The 22,127-nt window shown below is 42.3% G+C and overlaps 1 protein-coding gene across 1 annotated transcript; it reads right to left on the bottom strand.

Annotated features, from left to right (window-relative positions):
• Positions 1-393: 393 nt before the first annotated feature.
• Positions 394-4,950, bottom strand: LOC134794693 (uncharacterized). Its single transcript, XM_063766463.1, has 3 exons — positions 3,879-4,950; positions 3,663-3,799; positions 394-463 (listed from the first exon to the last, which is right to left on the bottom strand). The coding sequence occupies exon 1, from the start codon at positions 4,909-4,911 to the stop codon at positions 4,150-4,152; it is 762 nt and encodes a 253-aa protein (XP_063622533.1). The 5' UTR covers positions 4,912-4,950; the 3' UTR covers positions 394-463; positions 3,663-3,799; positions 3,879-4,149.
• Between the last annotated feature and the right edge of the window lie 17,177 nt (positions 4,951-22,127).

Genomic DNA, 22,127 nt, shown 5'->3' with positions numbered 1-22,127 from the left:
TTGCAAAATTCCAAGAGTTGACGCAATATTGTGCCCAAGAACAACCGGTAAATATTAATCAGGTACTTCCCACAAAAAATATTTGATTAGCCGAGACTCGAATCCACGACCTCTGGTTGGCAAGCCAGCCGCCACTATTTATACGTACCCTAATAATGTTATTTATATCTAAATACATATGACCACCGATCTGGCCTAGTGGGTAGTGACCCTGCCTATGAAGCCAATGGTCCTGGGTTCGAATCCCGGTATTAAGGGCTGTTATTTGTGTGATGATATGATATGATATGATATGATTTATTTGTAGATGTAGATGTAGATGTAGTGTAGGGACGCCTGGCCGGAAGCAGGCGGGCTGTCGATCGCGTGTCGCGTTCATTCAGCCCGATTCCCTGGAGTCGGAGCTGCATGTTACTGTCCCGGCGGCATTCCCTCACCATTCTCCTCAAATCTTCTTGTTTTCCTGCAGAACAGAAGGACATCTTTGAGTTCGACGTCCTTTAGTTCGTTCTCTTTTAGTGTGTCTTTGCCGAATGTATTATATCGCGGTGCCGCATACATGATACATTCTGCTAGTAGGTGTAAGCTAGTCTCCTCCTTACCACAGTGTGGACAGGAGGCATCTCTGCTAATCTCCATTATCTTAAGGTGTCTATTGAGAGTATTATGACCTGTAATAATGCCTGTCAGAAGTCTCAGACTACTCTTACCTAGTTTCAGAAGATACCTGGTTCTCCTGTGATCTATGCCTTTGATCATCATCTTCGACTGTCTACATCCAGTTTCTTCTTCCCATTCTCTTTGTGCTTCCATCTCTTTTACCTTCTCTATGACTCCCTTCGTGACGTCCGCTGACATAGGTAGAGCCGGTTCCGGACCAATGTGATCCGTTTCCGCCCCCATCCTTGCCATCTCGTCCGCTTTCTCGTTACCCGTCACTCCTTGGTGTCCTGGTACCCATGCCACCGTGACGTTTCTTCGTTTGCCTATCGAGTTAAGCTCCTCCCGACATTCTCTCACAAGGGAGGAGGTAACCGATGTTTTCTTTAGTGCCTTCAGTGCTGCTTGGCTATCGGTATATATTACAACAGCGCCTTCTTGCTGCACACTCTCTTTAATTATATGTGCACAGCGCGCTATTGCACATACCTCTGCTTGAAATACGCTAGCATACCTACCCAACGGTATTGATACCTTCTCTCCCAGTTTAGGGATTACTATGCCTGCTCCTGCTAGTTTCGTTGAGCTTCTTCTAGAGCCATCCGTAAAACAGATAGTCGTCGGGTGACTGACTTCTACCTTCCAGTTGTCTCTCTCTCCTATATGTATCCTATACTTCTTGTCAAATATCTCCTGCCTTTTTATAAGGTCGTTATTGGCCATCAGCATCTCAAATTTTGATAGCGCCTCTTTTTGTATCAGCGCGTGTCTCTTGTCCACACAGCTTCCTCTCCATTCCTTGCATGCTTTCATTCTATACCACTGTTCAGTGGCTCTTTTCTCTACCTCTATCCAGAGTGGCTTCAGGCCTAGCATTACCTCCAATGCATGTGTCGGGGTCGTTCTCATGGCCCCTGTCATCATGAGGCACGCTAATCTCTGTACTTTGGTTAGGTCTTTTTGGTATTCTTTAATACGGGCCCTATGCCACCATATCACTGCCCCGTATAGCACCCTGGGGAGTATCACCGCCTTGTAGATCCAGTGGATCATACCTGGCTTCAGTCCCCAATTCTTCCCCACTGCCCTTTTGCATTGACACAGTGTTCTTATGGCTTTTGCCGTCTGTTCTTTGATGTGAGTTTTGTATCTGAGTGTACTGTCTAGAGTCACTCCCAGATATTTCAGCTCGTTCACCATTTCTATTTCTATGCCTTGTATCTCTAAGGGTCTCATCTCCTTTATTCTCTTATTAGTGAATAGCACTAGCTTTGTTTTCGACGGATTGAGATCCAGTCCTCTCTCTCTACACCACCTCAGTACCTGTCTGAGGCCTTTTGCCATTATATCTCTTATGACGCTAAGAACCGCCCCTCTCACTAGTAGCACTCCGTCATCAGAGTAGGCCTGCATATACATACCCCCTCTGTTGAGCTCCTTCACCATTGAGTCAAGAAGTAGGCACCACATAAGGGGGGACAGACATCCCCCTTGTGGGAATCCTCTTCTTGGACTGATCTTCTTTGATACTCCTCCTAGCTCCGCCGTTATGGATCTGCCTTTTAGCATTTTTCCTATCCATTTTGCTATTGTCGGTCGGATGCCCTCTCTCCTCAGGCTTTCTTCTACGGCGTCGAAAGTAGCCTTATCAAAGGCCCCCTCTACGTCGAAGAAGCAGCCTAGTGCGTATTGTTTTGTGTCTAATGCTCTTTCCACCCTTACCGTTAGGTTGTGTAGGGCTGTCTCCGTTGATTTTCCTGCCATGTAAGCGTGCTGATTCCCGTGTAGGGGGCATCCGCTGCTTTCCACTTTCTCTCTTATATGCTTATCTATTACCTTCTCTAAAGCCTTTAGTACAAACGACGACAGACTTATGCTTCTAAATGATTTCGCCTCTTGGTACGATTTCTTCCCCGGTTTAGGCAGGAAGACCGCCCTTACCTCTCTCCATACCCTTGGAATATAGCTTAGGGCTATACTTGCCCTGTATAATTCCACCAGATTCTCCTTTATGTATCTATATCCTTTCTGCAGTAGTGCCGGTAAGATTCCGTCCGGGCCCGCAGCCTTGAAAGACGCAAAGGAGTTGATCGCCCATTCAACCCTCTCCTCCTCCACCACCTCCAATGCCGCCGCCCAGTCGGACTCCTCCTGACCTTCCTGTTTACCTATTTCTGTCTCCTCTACACAGTTCGGAAAATGTGATTTCAGCATGACGCTTAATATCTCTTCCGGTTCCGGAACCAAGTCTCCATTTATTCTCAAACTACCCAGTTGGCACGCTCGGTCTCCTGCTAGCAGTTTTACCACTCGCGCCCCCTCTGAATAGCTATTTATGTCTCCCGTAAACCTCCTCCAGCCCTCTAGTCTAGCTTTCTCTCTCAGTCTGGTGTATTTGTTCCTGATCTCTCTGTACGCGTCCCAGCTCTGAGAGTCATCCCTTTTGGTTGCTACTCTCATTGCCCGGCGCACCTTTTTCCTTACCTTCTGCATTTCTCTATTCCACCAAGGTTGCCCTTTCCCTGTTTGCACCAGTTTCTCCGGGCATGCCTTGTGGTATGCTCCTATTATGATCTCATTCAGTCTGAGTGCCCCATATTCTAGGTCATTCACATTCTCATACCTGACTCCCGAAGCAGTTGCATCCCTTAGCTCCTCTTCGTACTTCATCCAGTCTGCTTTACGTGGATTTCTTACCTTCATCTTTTCTAAGCGACAATCGATGCTGTAGAGTATCCTGCGGTGGTCAGACATGCTATCCCCCTCATCCACCCTCCAGCTCTTAACCTTGTCGCCCATCTCTTTCGTTACTATAGTGATATCAAGCACTTCTCTCCTTGCTCTCGTTACAAACGTTGGTGTGTTACCTGTGTTCATAATTTCTAGGTCGTTGCTAATTATAAATTCTATTAATGATTCTCCCCTGTCATTGGTGTCGGTGCTACCCCACACCTCGTGATGTGCGTTAGCATCGCCACCAACAATCAGGGGTATTCCTTTACCTGTGTACCTAAGTACCGTTTCTTCTAGTTCTTTTGTCGGTGCCACTCCGTCGCCCGGCATGTAACAGGACGCCAGCGCCACCTTGTATCTTCTCCCTTCTTTCGTCGTGAAGTGTGTCTCCACCACCACGAGGTCTCTGTAACATATGGTAATGACACAACCCATGTTTCTTATATCATTGCTCACATATATGCATGCTCTTGGAGGTAGCTCACCATTCCCTTCGTAGTGGAGAGCACCCCCCAGATGTCCCAGGCCTGCCACCTGATTCTTCCATGCATAAGGTTCTTGCAGCAGTGCTATATCAACTTCAGCCCTCCTAACGAATTGTCCTAGCTCGGACATTGCATCCTTGCAGTGTTGGAGGTTTACTTGGCATATGTTTATGTGTGTTTTTGTGTGTTGGTGTTTGTGTAGTGTTCTTTGTGTGTTCATTGTGTTGTTTGGTGTATAGTGTCGCTGTCCCCTAGCTGCTACCCGGAGAGTTCACTTCCGTCGACGACATCCATACTCTCCGTCCCCTCCGTATGGATATCGCCCGGTACAGCACTCTCCTGCTTCAGCTCGGGATTCTTCGTTTTTAGGATCTGAGGGTTGTTGATTTGTGTTTGCCCTCAAGATCCTAACTCTTACGCTGGTAGCTGAGAAGTCCAGCACTTTAGTCTTCTCCTCGCCCCAGTTCTCCTCAACTCCTTCCGGAACCAAGAAGGTTAGTCTGGTCCCTAGCTCCAGAGCGTCCCTTCCAGCCGCCTTCCATTCCAGGATCCTGAGCTCCGGTCGATCCGGGTTCTGAGCGTAAAGGAACTCCTTTACATACTCCGTCTCCGCATCGCCCGGAACCCAGACCTGCACCCTGGTCTGCTCCAGCTTACGCACGCTGATCTTGTGCCCGTCCAGCTCTCCGAAGTCCTGACTTAGCAGCCACTCCCTCGACTCCGTCGATTTTGGTGTCACAAGGAAGAATCCTTCCGACACCAACCCCGACGTAGCGAATCTAGGTGCTACTAAGCCAGGCTCCCCCCTTACAACCTTGAGGACGACCACCTCGATCAGCTGCGTAAGCTTCTTCCTGATGAGCTTCGCTAGAGCCTCGTCCACCGAAACGCCATCCTCGCGACACACTGCCACAGCCAGACCTCGGTTCGCCTTCGCGACGTTCCGTGGTCCCTCTGCAGCAGCCTTGCCTTGATTCTGGCGCTTCGCCGGAGGACGCTCCGAGCGACCCTCATCAGTGCTCTGCCTTTTCATCTTCAGGCCACGTTTGCTCGGGCCAGGTTTGGCATCCCCTTTGGTGTTACTCCCTGGAACGCCACCCCTTTCCCCAGCAATCGCCGCCTTTCTCCTAAGTTCCTTGGCTTTCCTCTTCTGCGCCTTGGACTCATACTAATGGAACGGCTCGTTCACCACCGGTGTAGCTTCCCTTTCGGTTTCCCTTCCCTTTGGCGAACGCAGCAGCTCCTCTTCCTGCAGCGTGAGGCCCCCCAGTTGTAGGACATCTGGAGTACCCTCCCTAGCTTCTCGTCGTGCTCCTCTGGTCTCCTCGTCGGAGCTCAGAGTTCCACCCTCTTCAATGTTTGGGGGTCCATCCTCTGGTTTCCCCCCCTCCCGTGCTACGGTCGGGGGTCCACCAGCTGATCTCCCGCCCTCACATTCTTCTACCCTGACGGGTCGCTTCGCCGCTTGCGCGGTGTTGGTTTTGATTTTTTGATTGTTTTGCTTTAAATTCTCCATACACTATTTGATTAAATGGGAAGAAATAAAATTAGGGTGGTCAGCAGTGCTCCCTTGCCTGCACCCAGCAACATTTACACCTACGCAGTGACGCCACTCTCCTACGCATAGTCGTTAGCGACAGCGATTATGCTGAGTGAGCTCGCAAGCATGGAAGAACAGCTCCTGTGTTGCTTCGTTGTGATGGGAATGTGCACGTTGGTTTACCCCAAGGAAGTCGCTCATGACCTCCCGGGGCGAACACTTGTGCACATGTTTCCCACCACTCCAGCTTCCGGTTCGGAGCAGAAGTGGTTCACCCCAAGGGCATCTCTCCGCGACACCCCGGGGTTCCCCGACAACCGCCCCTCCCCTTCCACTAGACACACCACAGGCCCTGCTCCCCCTCCCCTCTTCCGCTTGCGAGCCCAATCAGCACCAACCCCCGCTGCCCACAGCCGGCTGTGAGGGCCCTCGGCACGTCCTCCCACCTTGACCCTGGGGGTTTTGGGGCGTGTTGCCATGATGGGGTTTCCCCCAAGATGACAACACGACCTGTGCACTCCTCATTTATCCAGGCTTGTGACCGGCTCCTTTTGGACCACGTATGATCCGCAAGGAGGCTGAGTTCAATATGATTTATTTATCTCACAATATACAATGTCACTTAAAATTACACATGGTAAATTTTTAGGAATTTATATTGTGATTTATATTGTGATGACCACAGATATTTGTTCCTGAGTCGTGTGTGTTTTCTATGTGTATAAGTATGTATTTATCTATATACGTATGTACATCGTCGCCTAGTACCCATGGTACAAGCTTTGCTTAGTCCGAGGCTAGGTCGATCTGTACAAAATTGTCCCCAAATATGTATATTTTATTCATTTATAATATTGTTATTCAAGCGACTAGAAAATAAACAAATAAAAGACATACAGCCTTGTGTTCCAGCGAAATAGAGGAAGATTGTTCTCTTAGATGGCATTCTTGAGTTACTGCTTTTATTTTTATTTTGTATTTGCGCTTTAAGGTTCATTTTAGATTGAAAGCGTTGGTCAGACTGGGGTATTAAATCTATGGCTCGTGTATATGTTTAGTAAAAAAACTCTTTACTCGACTTTGACAAAAAGAAGCATAGGTACTTTATGTTGTTTTTTCCACGACAATGTTAAAAATACTGTGTTATTACATAAAAAATATTGCCAAATTTTTAAATTTAAGGTCTCGTATATTTTAATATTTCCATATGTTTATTTAATGGCCAAAATATTTGGTGATTATTTGAGCGTTTCTTAATTTTTTTGCCATTTTTGCCATTGGACAAAGCCGAAATGTACATATGCATTAGGGTATTTAGAACCAGTATACAAAGTATCATAACGATCGGTGTAGCGGTTACGAAGAAATTAACAAATTACAATTTTTTTACTTTGGAGCAACCTGTATGTGTTAGTAGCTCCTGAGGTAATAAATAGTATGAAACCTTCTTCGACCGTTTTGATTATCTTTTTTATTTATGACATTAATAAGATTCTGACTTTTGACAAATGTCATCATTGCCGCACATTTTCAAGCAAATTGTCAAAAGCACTACCAATGATTAATACAGTATGTTTCTTTTTGTTGTCGATTATTGGAAATAACTTTTGTTTGAGAATTTATTTTTTTATCTTTTGTACTAATTAAAAAAATATGTATTACCGTTAGAGCATTTCTGGGAAGTAACCTTACGTAGGATTTCAGGGTTTGTCCAATGGATAAGGTCACCCTGTATGTTGTGACCATTTTGCCACTTTTGTGTTATTTCTACTCAGAATCACGAGCTCTTTCCCCCATATACTTTGTATGGCGGTAACAAAAAGGAAAGTTTGAAAAGTGTATGGACATTTTAGGACAAAATCTCCTAAAAGGATGAAAAGGGCTCGCGATCCTGACTAGAAATAACACAAGTGGCAAAAAAGGTAACAATATATAAAAATGGCAAAAAATAAAAGAAACGCTCATTTGCTGATTTTCTTTGTAATTAACTGGATTTTGTAGCAAAATTTTACATTTATTTTGTGTTTTACAACTCGAAAGCAAAACAAACATTAGTCAATTATCTCAAAGTTTGTAAACAAGGTCCTTCGAACCGGATAGCCATAGGAAACCCGAGCCTCGCCGGAGGGTCTTTCTGTTTTGCACAAAAAAACCATTGACTCGACGAGTGTAGGAAACACTTCAGTCAAGAGGTTCAGATTATCCTTATAGTACAGCAAAAGGTTGTGAAGAGACGAAAAAAGGACGTTGAAAGGGACCTTGCAATTAGGGATTCCACACGGCAGGACTTTCAAAGATTTTTCTTTGGTTTTAACCCAAACTCAAGTAACTTTCTTAGAACATAGGTATGAAATATCATTTTATGTTTTATCAGTCGCTTTTTGCTAAAGGAAAATATTGCGAAAAATTTTTCGCAATTTTTTCCTTTAACGCTATTTATCCCAATAAGGTCCAGTTTTGCCTCTAGGTTGGATGGTCAGATGTCACTTAAAAGCGCTAAGATGAGGAGAAAAAACAAAGAGAACTGTATTAAACAACCGTTGATGAAATGAGTTCATGCTTACATTGTGAAAAAGAAGCTTTTCAGCATTATGATTTTTATGGTCTCACGTATCAGTATTATGTGCCGTCAAAAAGTTGAAAATAACAAAATTTTCACATTGAAAAATTACGAAAACTTCTCATGTTTTTGTATAACGATCGAAATTATCCGTTTCCGAATTGAAAGGTTCCTTGACGTCCTGTGAAATTTTCCTAAATTGTTCAAGAACTTTTCCAAATTTTTTTAGACTTTTCGCAAGGAAGGGAATAGCAGGTTATTCCGTGTTAACGAGGATTTCGCCTTATCGAGGTACGAGTCAGCGAGGTTCCACTGTATTATAGAAAAATGTAGGTATACAAGACAACATACTCTTTTGATCAACGACGTGTTACAAAATTTATTCAAAACTCTGGGATATTGTCCAGCCTTCTCAACTTGTTATCTGGTGACCCTACTTGCAACTATATAACAAAGAAATATTTATTACTCCAGCCTCGAGGCAAGAGGCAGGAGGCAAGAGGCAAGAATAAAAATAAACGCGGCAAAGCTAATGAGCCGCGTTTGTGCCCGGGTGTCGCTCGTTTGTTTCGGAAATGGATCGGAAGTAGAGGCCGAATAGTGGACAGCTTGAAAACAGTACGCTTAAGATATTAAGAGGATAGCGGAGGGTGGATGACCGCTTCTCCGTAAGTACAAACGTAGTCCTAACTTTCGGCTCTGGATATTGACATTATGATTTTTCTTTTTACACAATTTGATGTACATTAACCACAGCTACGATAAGAGCCCTTCGTTTGCTTTTAAAAATTTGTTAGCAGTTAGTTTTGGCTCCTAAAAGGATCTATTAAAAGCACAGGATGCGTAGCCAACATGCCATTCGTTTACGCTCCGTAGTGAACGAAACGCAACTGTCACTGTTGAACTAATATAGAAGAGTGATAGGGAGACACAAAGCGTACGTTATCGTAGCGCAAACGATAGGCATCTTGGCTAGGCTCCCAGATGTTTTTATGTCGTACTCAATAAAAGACCCGCTGTCACCGTGTGCTAATCATACCGACACCAACGGTTACGCAGCTGACGACTTATGAATTATAATGTGTATCTGCTCGGGTAGGCCATGTCCAGCAGTATTGTGCCTATGTACAGCCGTCTTGTGCCTATGTCCAGGTGTCTACGGCGAATATGATGACATAAATCACATAAAGTAGAGTAGAGCAACATCTACGCTCTGTTACAAACTGTTTACTGTCCCAAGGCTTCGTTTGTTTACAATTGTAGCGCCTCTGGCGCAGTCTTCAACTTTTTGTGGAATTAAACTTGACTTTAGTTTGTTGCTCTCTCTTCTAAAGAATAATAAAATGACAATAACAATGTGTTTGTACTTTTGTTTTGTTTCATGTCCTTCAAAAATAGGGTTTAATTATTTATTTTATCTCTTAAGGCCTTTATTGAGTTGACTTCGGTCATAGACCACTTTTGAATAATTTTTACAAGCCTGTCGGTCTACTGAATCCTATTTATAATAATAACTCCACGGCCGACTTCGGCCACGGCGACTGCTGTCAACTCCGTTGCTGTCGCTGGTGTGCTCGCAAGTGGCTGATACCAGTTTATTGAAAGTTCATCTCGCCCAACGACCATAAACCCCTGTTCATCCTATTTTGTGTTACATTCTATTCCTTAAGTATTTGCTTGATAAAAGAAGTGCCTAATATCTGTGTAAAAGTCAAACAAAATCGATTCTAGAGATGGTTCCTCAACAATGCTGCCACTGCTACAAAATGTACAATGTCTGATTTCACTAACCCATACTTTAGTGAAGAACTTTTCAGTCAGATCAAACTTGGCTAGTACCATTTGGACCGAGCATAATGTAAAGCAAGAATTAAATCAAAGATGTCGCCGACTCTTGCAAGCATGGCTTAGTATCTCCTGGATATGACAAGGAAGGTGACAGAAATAACCAAAGAAGAAGAAGGACGACAATCTGTTATGGCAGAACTGTTGCAAAAGTGTGCAGCTGTCAGCTAATAAATAATAGTTCCAAATCTCTCCAGAGTAGCGCTAGAGTAGCTAAGAACGTAGGTAGGTATAGTGTAAACAACTTTATTTACGGTATTTGACACATTATGACTGACGTATATAGAGATGTAACTAACGCAAATCGATTGTCACAGCAAGCGATTACGATTGGATGGCACGTAGACTGAGGTATCGAATTGTGACGTATAATGAATTTTTATTTGAGATTTAAATAAAGCTAGAATTATATGGTTTTCCCGCAAGCTACCGGTCGGTCGGTGTATTTAATACACCGACCGAGTAGGTCGCACCCATTGTCAAAATTGAAACTAACTGGGGATCTATTTTAAAGTTTATTTATGTTATTTCTGTGTCAAATTTGTTGTCTGTTAAGTGACGATAAATATATCCATATTTACAGTTAATTATCCACCTTTTCCTTATTTTTATTAAAAGAAAAATGAAAAATTCATATCGATTTACTTAGACGACTACCGATTCATAACGATGGTGTTCGGCCAACCCTAAAATTAAAAAAAAAAAGACGTAGAACGTAAACGTTCGCAGTGCAGTTGTTTTCCTTTGTGATTTCGATGTGCAAAACATTTTACGTAGTGTTGCTGTAGTGAGTGACAGACGTCAAATACCGTAAATAACGTTGTTTACACTATAGGCGTTATTGACGGCGTGAAGTTGGCTGTCAATGATTTGAAATTTTGAACATTGATCTTATGGAACATTCAGTACGAGTAGCAGAGAAAACGTTATTAACGTTTGTCCTTGTCATAGTCGTACCTAGTGGGTAAATGAACCCGACTAAGTAACGTAGGTTGTTTTTGGTATTTGTCAGGAATGTTAAAACGTGTTTTTAATTTCGTCGCATTGCGTATGTTCTGCTCACGGGCGTACGCAGCGTCGCCCGTGAGCGTACGGTACGCTTATGGTCCATCTACCAAAAATCCTATATCTATGGTTGCAGGCGTCCGCGTGGTGTAAGTTATAAATGATTACACTTCTTGAAACTTTGTCTACAATGGTGCTGCGGTAATTTGTATCTTGTTGAGGTTCAAATGTGCTGCATTAAATTACTTAGTTAAAATAAGCGACTTAAGGATAGCTCACACTTAAGGTTTGCAGTCCGGATCCGAAATGTATGAAATTATCCAGATCCGGATCTTTCCATACATTTCGGATCCGTCGTGCAAACCTTAATCACGCTAGACTGGTCTATGTCCACTTGTTTCTTATCATGTGTGATCGGTGATCGCGTGATGTTTCCGAATTGAAAACGAAGAGTCGGACGGCTCGGCCCGGACCCGGACCGTTCTAGCGTACGTCGTGCTTTAGTATATTCATTAATAGTTTAGAGTACTTTAGAGCGCGTTAAATATTTAGTCAAGGTAGTGAGTTTAAGACTCTTTGACGCTCCATTGTTCTAATAATTCTAGTTCTAAAAAAAGTGCCAAAATAAGGGGCAACAGGTATTTCTTACACCCAGAATGCTGGATCTTTATTAGTCATATATTTACTTTAGGCAATATTTTTTCTATACTCCTACTGATACTCATGTTCGTGGCTAATCGACAACATTAAGGATGACTCAGACCCGGAACAGGCCCGTGTGCCATTTTCTATGACGGCTGATCGGTGATCATGTGGTGTTTTCCATAGAAAACGAAGTGCCAGAAGCTCCGGCCCGGCCTGGGCCCGGTCTAGCGTGAGTCATCCTTTAAGATGATTTCGCTCCCCATCCGGGGACGGAACCAATAAGGAATATCTGTCTCCAAAATGAAATAATAGATCCTTTGGTAGCTAGCCTGACAATCGTAATATTATAAAGAAGAAAAATAAAATTTTTAACCACAGACTGACTGGAGGCAAGTGTTCATAAGTCAAAAATTACAAAAACCCGCTATCTTTTATGAGTCACATAAACTTGACGCTAAAAACTCTGTAACTCGAAGGCGAGTCTTGTTGATTTGATTTATATTCTCATAAAGTGCAAAATAGTTTACGAATGGCCGAACTTGGACTGTCTAAACCTAGACTGCCTCCTGAAGACTCCATATTGTGGAAGAAGACTCCATATTGAAGACTCGTAGTCCTATTAGAGCGTTCAAATATGTGCTTACACGTACAAAGTACTACGTTGCGAGCTGTATCACTCTTACATAAGATTTACTACAGCAGTCCATACTATCCCTGTTACTTAAAATGTTGGTATCGATTATGCGCAAGCAGGTTAAAAAAGTGGACGCTAAAAGAAATATCTTGTATCGCAGCAATGTCAGTGAAATGTAATAAACACAAACACTACATAAATTATACTCGCAATAAATACAATACAAATATTATTTATTGCTCACCAATAAGTTAAAGAACATGACAAACCTACCTACAAGCATATAAGTAATAACATTAACTTAAGTTTCCAAATTAATCTCAAACTCCATTGTGAGAGATGAGTTTTATTAACCTTGTATAGGGATGATGACACATGTTGAATTTTATAACAAAATCTATTAAAATAGATAGCAAATAAGCAATCTATCACAATAATGTGGATAGTAAAATAATATATGGAAATAATACAAAAATACAGGACCTGAAAGTTTAAAAATTTAAGTTTTTTTTAACTCCCAAAAAGGTAATAAGTAAGAACATTCGATTCCTTACATTTTATCCAAAAAAATATTGTATAGCAAATATATACATAAACGCAATATTTCACCGACAAAAACGCAATTTTCTTGTTTTGTCCGATACTTAAAGATGGACTCTCAGTGACCTTGACGTCACGGTCACTTATCGTATTGTGAGGAGCGTTTCTCGAGTGAAGTACGACTGTCGGACTTTAACTATCATTTCTGACTTTTGTATTGCTTTAATGGAATGGGTTCCATATAGACATATGATCCTAAAAACAAAACTGATCGATTGATACCATAAATGAAAATTTGTCATCTAGCCTATTCTACCAATTATTAACTTGTTACTGAGAAATATGGTAGACAACAGGCAACAGAGATTATAATATATTACAAATGACTTTCCACACCGTACAAATAAATCAAATAATGTAAATATTCAAGTTTCAATACAGAATAAAAGTCGGTGAAAAACATGTTTATAGACATAGACAGACATAGACGCAACTACGCTTTTTATACTTTGAAACCTATGAGTAAAGCGTTATCTTCTATATCCCATCTATTCGGGAAATGATCTCTGTTTAAATTTACTGGCTCCGACCGGTCAGCTGAAATGTTTTTAAGTCACAAGTTATTTAACGCTCTCCACTTCTGAATTTCGTTTTGTTACGGACTTATTCAAAGTTGGAATTATATGAAAATGAATGTCCGTTTCGTAACTTTGTTTTCTAACGGTTCCTGTTCTCGTTTTCATATTCTAACTTAGTTGTTTGTTTTTGTATATGGGTAAATTTTTGAAGAGGGTGTTTTTTCGACATTTGTATGGCATTTTTTTATTTTTGAAAAATCTGATTTATAATCATCGTTTTAGGAAGGGTTCTTAACAACAAAAAATACAGGGTGATCAATCCAAATGGGTCAGTATGGAGAAGTCGGAAACTATGAGAGATAGCGAAATCTGTTCTTAGGAACCATGGCTTCGATTTTAGATTTAATAATAATGGCATTCAATTTTTTTTTTAATCTATCATACATAACCGGGATTCGAACCTGGTCAATATTCTTGTTGTTTGTTTGTATGGCAACTTTTAAACGATGCGTGATAGGTGGGGGGTGCTCGACCAAATATCATAGAGGGCCCCGAGACAAAACAAACTACATTAAAAAAAAAATCAAAATGGCCGATTTTTTTTTAATTTTTTCAAGTTGGTCCGAGCGCGCTGAGATTTGGCATGTGGTGAGCCTGGGGGCCCAAGATTACCATGTCAAAAAATTTTTTTGGAAAAATCCAAAATGGCGGCGGACACGGGCAAAGTCAAATTTCCAAGTAGGTTAAGCGAGCCCGAAGGGCGAACTTCAGGCCGGCAGGCCGAAGGCCGACCCCGGCGGAGGGCCGAAGGCCCGGAGCCTCCACCCCGACTCCCAAAACGCGAGGCCGAAGCCGAGTAAACGAAGGCCGAGCTCCGCGTAGGGCCGAAGGCCCGAAGCGTCACACGAAAGGGGGAAGTTGGAGCTTAAACACGACCCAACACTTTTCCTATGGGAGTCGCGTTTTGGGAGTCGGGGTGGAGGCTCCGGGCCTTCGGCCCTCCGCCGGGGTCGGTCTTCGGCCTCCCGGCCTGAAACTCGCCCTTCGGGCTCGCTTAACCTACTTGGAAATTTGACGTTGCCCGTGTCCGCCGCCATTTTGGATTTTTCCAAAAATGTTTTTTGACATGGTAATCTTGGGCCCCCAGGCTCGCCGCATGCCAAATCTCAGCGCGCTCGGACCAACTTGAAAAAATTAAAAAAAAATCGGCCATTTTGATTTTATTTAATGTAGTTTGTTTTGTCTCGGGGCCCTCTATGATATTTGGTCGAGCACCCCCCACCTATCACGCATCGTTTAAAAGTTGCCATACAAACAAACAACAAGAATATTGACCAGGTTCGAATCCCGGCTATGTATGATAGATTAAAAAAAAAATGAATGCCATTATTATTAAATCTAAAATCGAAGCCATGGTTCCTAAGAACAGATTTCGCTATCTCTTATAGTTTCTGACTTCTCCATACTGACCTATTTGGATTGATCATTCTGTATACTGTAGGAGGCACCTCTATACTTTTTATAGTTAGCTAGATATGGACGTTTAAAGATCGACATTTGTATGACACTATTTAGCCATTTGTAAGGCGCTTTTGACATGTATAAGGCATATTTTCGACATTATATGGCAGTATCAACATGTATATGCCACTATTTATTATTTTTGTTGCATTTATAAGACCCTGATGACATCTGTATAACACCTTCTCGACATCTGTTTGGCACTATGTCGACATTTATACGGTCAAAATAGCCGTATAAATGTCGCCATACAAATGTCGCGACATGTCGCCAATAATATTTTTTAGCGATATTTCCTACACAACACAACCGATTCACTTATTTATTTTACTATATATTTTAACACTATATTTGCAACTATTATTATAAAATAAACATTTTTATTCCAACTATGTAGCAACGTATTAAGCGTCCATACAAATGTCATTGTAGTCGTACCAAAATATATCGAAAGAGATTTTTATCTGTTTTTAAATAAATTAAACTGTTTCCGGGTCTACATTTGATGTCAATCGATGCCCAACTAACCGCACTATTGCGTTGTAAATTTAATCTAACCGTTATTCAATAGACAAAGAAGATTATAGGGGGTATATTTAAGTCATAACAAAACAGGTGCCGCGCGGGACAGCGATAAAAAGGCTTCCCTTGTTTTATTAAATAACGCATTAATTTATCAATATGATTAAATCAATTCTCTAGAAAATGCTCTTTATAGAAATACAAAGTTGTTTATAATACGTTGCCTACATCCAAAGTTATGATTTTTTTATTGCACGATGCCGCCACTGGGACACGCGAAAAACGGCAAATTTCGCCGTTTTTGGAACTTCAAATACGGTTTTGTCAGGAACAAATAATATTTTAGGTACAGTTGTGCATTATTTTTAAAGCTTATAATACACTGAATGAAAATATATACATACCCAGTCTTTTAGTCCTATGGACTTCGAGTTTTAGCCGTGGGACAGCAAAAAATGCCTATTTGAAAATTGACCCATATATGTTTTACCGTTATGATTTGTGTGTTCTTTGAATTATCTATTATTAGCTGCTTTATGTAGTCTCGGTATACATATCTAAATAAATACATGGTCTCAACGAAATTTATTATTGCTTGGCTTAGGGAAGTAATCCGTGGATATTATAAATAGTTATTCTACAATGGCTCTGGCTGTAGTTGTAATAAATTGGGAATAGTAGGTAAAATCGCCATTAGATATATCGGAATGGCCAAGATGCTCAAAAGTATCTGAGCGTGTCGCTATTGTTAAGGCGCTAGAGAAAATGTTCAGATATTTTTTAGCACCTGGGCCGCTCCGATATATCTGACGGCGACTGTACACGGCGTTTCGGGATAAAACGCCTCCCTGTTGATTTGTATGTATGCGCTATTCGTTTGGACAGTGACGAGTGTGGAGAGCTTAGTTAATGGATACACTTGGGACGCGCGTTCAATCCGCTGTGATAGCTAGGAACTGTAGAGTCCTAAAGGTGCGTTCTAGATTCAAACGTGCCGCGAATATTGGTGCATACAGCGTCTAGGTTCTATATTTGGCATGAATATCAAGGATTACTCCGGTTTCCTCACGACGTTTTCCTTCACTGAAAAGTGACTGATAAAGTATATTGATATATTTATCATATAAATAAATAAAATAAATAAATAAACATTATAGAGACATTCTTACACAAATTGAAGTCCCACGGTAAGCTCAAGAAGGCTTGTATTGTGGGTACTCAGACTACGATATATTTATATAATATACAAATACTTAAATACATAGAAAACATCCATGACACAGGAACAAATATCTGTGCTCATCACACAAATAAATACCCTTACCGGGATTCGAACCCAGAACCATCGGCTTCTCAGGCAGGGTCACTACCCGCTAGGCCAGACCGGTCGTCAATGCATTTGCATAAGTTCCGAAAAACTCATTGGTACACTCAAGGTTTGAACTAAAACCCGCGATCTGTGTATTGTAAATCGCACACTCTCACCGCTAGACTACCAACACATCTTCTGTTCTTCACTATAAACATAACAGCCGGCTCTCTTGTATGCGGCCCGTACCTCCTTCAGTTGTTCTACACTATTCCTGGTGTCTGCAACTTGGTCCTGGGAGTTGTAACATTTAAATCACGAGAGAATAGCGTTTGAAGATTCATATCTTTTGATAAAAAATATTGTTTCGTACATTATCTTTTTAGGTTCAATATGGCTGGTAAGATGAGAAGCGCTGGTGGCCTAGCGGTAAGACTGTTACGACTTTCAATCCGGAGGTCGCGGGTTCAAACCCCGGCACGTACCAATGAGCTTTACGTAACTTATGTGTATACGAAATATCATTTGATATTTATTACCAGTCGCTTTTAGGTCGCTGTCAGGAAAACATCCTGACTTGAGGAAACCGGACTATCGTAATAAGACTTAGTTTCCTCTCTGGGTCGGAAGGTCAGATGGCAGTCGCTTTCGTAAAAACCAGCGCCTACGTCAATTCTTGGGATTAGTTGTCAAGCGGACCCCAGGCTCCCATGCCGGGAAACGCGAAGAAGCAGAAGAAGGTTGTAACCAGCCTTTGTAGAGGCAGAATCAGCTCTTCACTTATCACCATCATTGCCCTTTTTCCACAGACCAACCCCTATAGACATAGCTTATAGGACGACTCGCGGCCTCCACTCGTGCGAGCAATAGCGCTTATAAAATATTTCACGCGCGCCGCTCCGATCAGTTGCGTCCAAATTCACGACCTGTTAACAGTGTGCGCGTGTTTACGAAAATAAATCGCAATTTATTCAAATCATGGGATTTTGCAGTGTGAAATGGTGTGGCAAGTCATCTAAGACTTCCAGTTATAAAACAGATGGAATAACATTCCACAGGTAAGTCAAAATCACTATTTTGTTGAAAATTATTTCTTGTCCGCGGGGTTCATTTTATACTGGTCAATATGGTTGTACTGAGCGGCAGTGAAGTAGCCCGTCCTTTTCCGTCAACTTGAAAATGCAATGTGCTATCCCTTTCACGTCAACAACTAGTGACGTGACGGTGATGGTTTTGTCAATTGCGGTAAATTCGTGCTTTCGCTCGAACCATATTGTACCATTTTAAGAAATGTAAAAGATAATTGTGATTCTCTTTCATTTTTAATTGAGAATAAATAAAATTGATCTGTAAAATCTATAGTTTTAATTAGGTAGTTGGTAGTTTATCTTAGTGGGTATATGTAGCATGTAGTTTAGTTTTTAGTTAGTAGTACCATTATTGAGGTAGCATCAAAATAAGAAAATGATCATATTTTAGCAGGTTTTCAGAGCAACGCCCATGTGACATTCTCCTAGTTGCAAGCGCCATTAGTTAGTAGTATAGTTTCCATAGGCTGCGTTTGCCACCAAAGTGTATTTTTGAAATTCATGATTGATTTATTAATAATAAATGAATGATGTAATTTTTTTTAAGAAGCCAGGTGAGCAGTTAGGTCACGAGATGGACCTGATGATGAACTTTGAAGAAGTGCAAGGGAACTCGGTGATGGTTTGTGATAGACACATGTTGTGTGGGTTTGTTAGAATCCTCTAGGTGAGCAGTACGGTGGGGGGGCACGAGATGGACCTGATGATGAACTTTGAAGAAGTGCGAGGGAACTCGGTGTTGGTTTGTGATAGACACATGTTGTGTGGGTTTATTAGAATCCTCTAGGTGAGCAGTAAGGTGGGGGGCCACGAGCTGGACCTGATGATGAACTTTGAAGAAGTGCGAGGGAAATCGGTGTTGGTTTGTGATAGACACATGTTGTGTGGGTTTATTAGAATCCTCTAGGTGAGCAGTAAGGTCTTGGGTCACGAGATGGACCTGATGATGAACTGAAATGGACTCCGACGAAATGTGAAATTTATTACACATTTATATTATTTTATATTTGTTTATGTTATTGCCGTAACCAAACTAATTTTACAGATGTGCTGGGATCATATACAAAATTGTCGCGTCGGTTTATTCGTAAACGTAGGTACTTAGATGCTTTCAATAGATTATGCATGGTTGTTTAGTATGAATTAGACTAGGAAAATAATACAGTATTTTTCATTAGCATGCATGCATTGGTGTATAGCGGCTTTTGCCTTTGTGTCAGTGACGTGGTGCCTCAACGGTACTACTGTAGAAAACAGCGTTAATAAAAACTGAATATCTGAGAGACCGAGCTTTGCACAGCAAACATAAAAAATCTAAAATGCGCGTTTTCCTAGAGTTAAAATGCCTCGCCTCCGTAAACCCCCCATATAGCAAATTTCATCGAAATCGTTAAAGTTTTTCTTATGTTTACAATCTTAGCTCATTAATAATATGCAAAGTAACATTTTTAGATACATTTTTAAAGTACCTAATGAATGATTATATTGTATGAATATTCTGAAGTAATTAATCTGTGGACTTTATTGATAACAATTATTTTACCACAACAGATTACGGTACCATTGGTACCAGTACCACTGCAAGTAATGAACATGTCCCATCCCTACGCTTACACGTGTCAGCGAGCCACGACCAATCGCAACGCCGGGAGCACCCCTCCCGCGCCTCACAGTTTGGTGATTTGCGTCGCGAACAAAATGGCCAATATTAGGTTTCTAGTCGGGTGTTCTGTGCCTTTTTCCAACACATGGGGTCTGCGCCGCACGTCTTCTTCCTTCATGCCTCTCGCTCGTTCGTCATCTCATCATTCACTTGCTTTCTTCAAACAAAGACATCACTTTTGACACTGACATATCCAATCCATATCGTATCTAGAGCCAATTTTTGACGTTGAATCAGGCCGATAGTAGTTCCTTTACGAAAGAAAACTCTAGGTAGGTACTAATGAACAGTCTATAAAACAATACAATCATTCGACGAAGCCGTCTAGACATGGCAATCGTGCGGGGTGCGAGGGGCGAAGGCTGGATCGCGCGCACCCGAGCTACATACATCACCATTGTTAGTAGCTCGGTAACTTACAGGGCTAGCGTGTCTTATAGTTAGTCAAGTGTAAGTCTTGGGCAGTTGTGTAAAAGTCTGTGACAACTGTGTTCTTGTGCGGTGTCGGCATTTACACAAACATCAAAGGCGGCGGTCCACTGTTACTTTTTACACTGTGCTAATAGCGACCGCTTGTCACCTGGCCCACGCCCGTGGTTCTGTCCACAGGCTATGCTTGGCACGTCGTCGTTCATTTAAGTTTTTATTCCGCGAGAAATCTAGGATTTAAAGTTCCAAATGAGTGTAATTTTAAACCTGACTTAAAACTCTGCTTAATTTACATTTTGTCAGTGTTTTTGCACGGAAAGTCTACTTGTATTGCTATAGCTCTTCACATTAAGCTTATTGTGCTCGATTTGGTGTTGTGGGTGATTTTAAACATTATTACTTATTGGCTACAAATATAATGACCACCAAAAAATACTATGGTACCCTAAATAAAAAAATCATGCTTACCAAAAAAAATTACTGAACACCAATAAAATAAGGCCTAAAAATAGAAAAGTGTTATGTATGGTAGATTTGTAGGTAGCTCGGAAAGTTACAAGTACCGACATACTTATCTAATAAACGTAATGACAGTCCAAATCGGTGTTTCATTGCTCGAACATATCATTGGCGACGGGATCGGTATTTTGGTGTTAAAAACCCATTTAGTTACGTTTTTTAGTGTTTATTAGCTTATGTACAATGCCTCTCGGAAAGTTGGAGTGTTTTCGTGTCGGGTCAGACTGGGATGCTTACGTGCGCCGGGTTAAGCAATTCATCGCGTTAAACGAGATTGACGACACATTACACGTGGCGTCACTAGTAACTTTAGTCGGTGCAGAGTGTTATGAGCTTATGTGTGATTTGTGTGCACCTGCTAAACCCGAGGACAAAACATTCGCCGACTTAGTCAAGCTAGTAAGTGAGCATTTGGAACCCGAGAGATCGGAAATAGCGGAACGACACATCTTCCGTCAGAGAAAGCAGCTACACGGTGAAGGTATACGCGAATATCTACAGAATTTAAAACATTTGGCCAAAACATGTAACTTCGGTGCACAGCTAGAGATCAACCTTCGCGATCAATTCGTGTCGGGGCTGCTGAGCGATGAGATGAGGTCGAGGCTATTTGCCGTACGGGCCATCGACTACAAGCGCGCCGTGGAGCTTGCTCTGGCGCTGGAGGCAGCAGAGAAGCACGCGGCGGTATCGGTAGGCGCTCCGGCGGGCGCAGCGGCGGGCGCTTCGGCGTCGGCGTCGGCGTCGGCGCCGCCGGACGACGGGCTGCATCGCGTGGGCGCGGCGCGGCGGCGGCGCGCGGGCCCGGCGGCGGCGACGACGGCCGCGCCGAGGGCGCCGTGCGCGCGCTGCGGCAAGACCGGTCACGCGGAGGGCAGATGTCGGTACAAACATTTTTCATGCGACGCGTGCGGTGAAAAGGGCCATTTGAAAGTGATGTGCAGAAACGAGGTATCTAAAAAGTCATCAAAAGGTCAGTACTTTTTAAACGATTCTGATTCGAATGATAGTGATTGCCATTTTTATAAAATTGACAGTGATGTGGACATTGAGGACGGACCTTTCTACGTAACACTTACTGTGCAGAAAATACGGTGCAAATTTGAAGTCGATACGGGTAGCAGAATTGCGGCTATATCTAAAGACTATTATGATAGATGTTTTTCCCATTTGCCTTTACAAAATAAAATGTTACGTTTTAGGTCATATAACGGAGGTGCCATCGAGACCATAGGATATTTGGATGTAGAAGTAGGATATGGTAATAATGTGGATAGACTACAGTTATATGTAATCGAAAATGGCGGTCCTCCTTTGATGGGCCGTACTTGGATTAGACGATTAAATTTAAAGGTTACCGATTGTATCAATTTTCAAGGCGAGGACCCGATGGCAGAATCTCTTAAGCAAGAGTTTCCCGAAGTGTTCGCTGGGGGGTTAGGCACGTTCAGGTCGCGACTGCAGCTCCGCCTCAAGGACGACACGCCGGTGTTCGTTAAGGCGCGGGCGCTACCATTGGCGCTTCGCGAGCGCGTAGAACGGGAGCTCGATCGCTTACAGCGGGAGGGGGTTATTTATAAAGTCGACAGATCGGAATATGGGACCCCTATAGTGCCTGTAATAAAAGCAAACGGCACCATACGTATCTGTGGCGACTATAAAATAACAATAAATCCGCGATTAAAAGATTTTCATTACCCGCTGCCGCGGATCGAGGACCTGTTTGCTCTTTTGGGTGGAGGCGAGCAGTATACGAAACTGGACCTGTCTAACGCCTTTCAACAATGTGTTTTGGAAGAGGAGTCACAGCCGATGACGGCCATAACCACTCACGTTGGTACCTTTGTATAC

The sequence above is a fragment of the Cydia splendana genome, chromosome 11 (assembly GCF_910591565.1).
Source record: "Cydia splendana chromosome 11, ilCydSple1.2, whole genome shotgun sequence".
Lineage (NCBI taxonomy): Eukaryota > Metazoa > Arthropoda > Insecta > Lepidoptera > Tortricidae > Cydia > Cydia splendana.
The sequence above is the reverse complement of the archived record's forward strand: the minus strand, read 5'-3'. Positions and strand labels throughout refer to the sequence as shown.

Bases quoted from the DNA above. Each gene is read 5' to 3' on its own strand.
- LOC134794693 (XM_063766463.1), bottom strand. From the start codon at position 4,911: ATGAAAAGGCAGAGCACTGATGAGGGTCGCTCGGAGCGTCCTCCGGCG.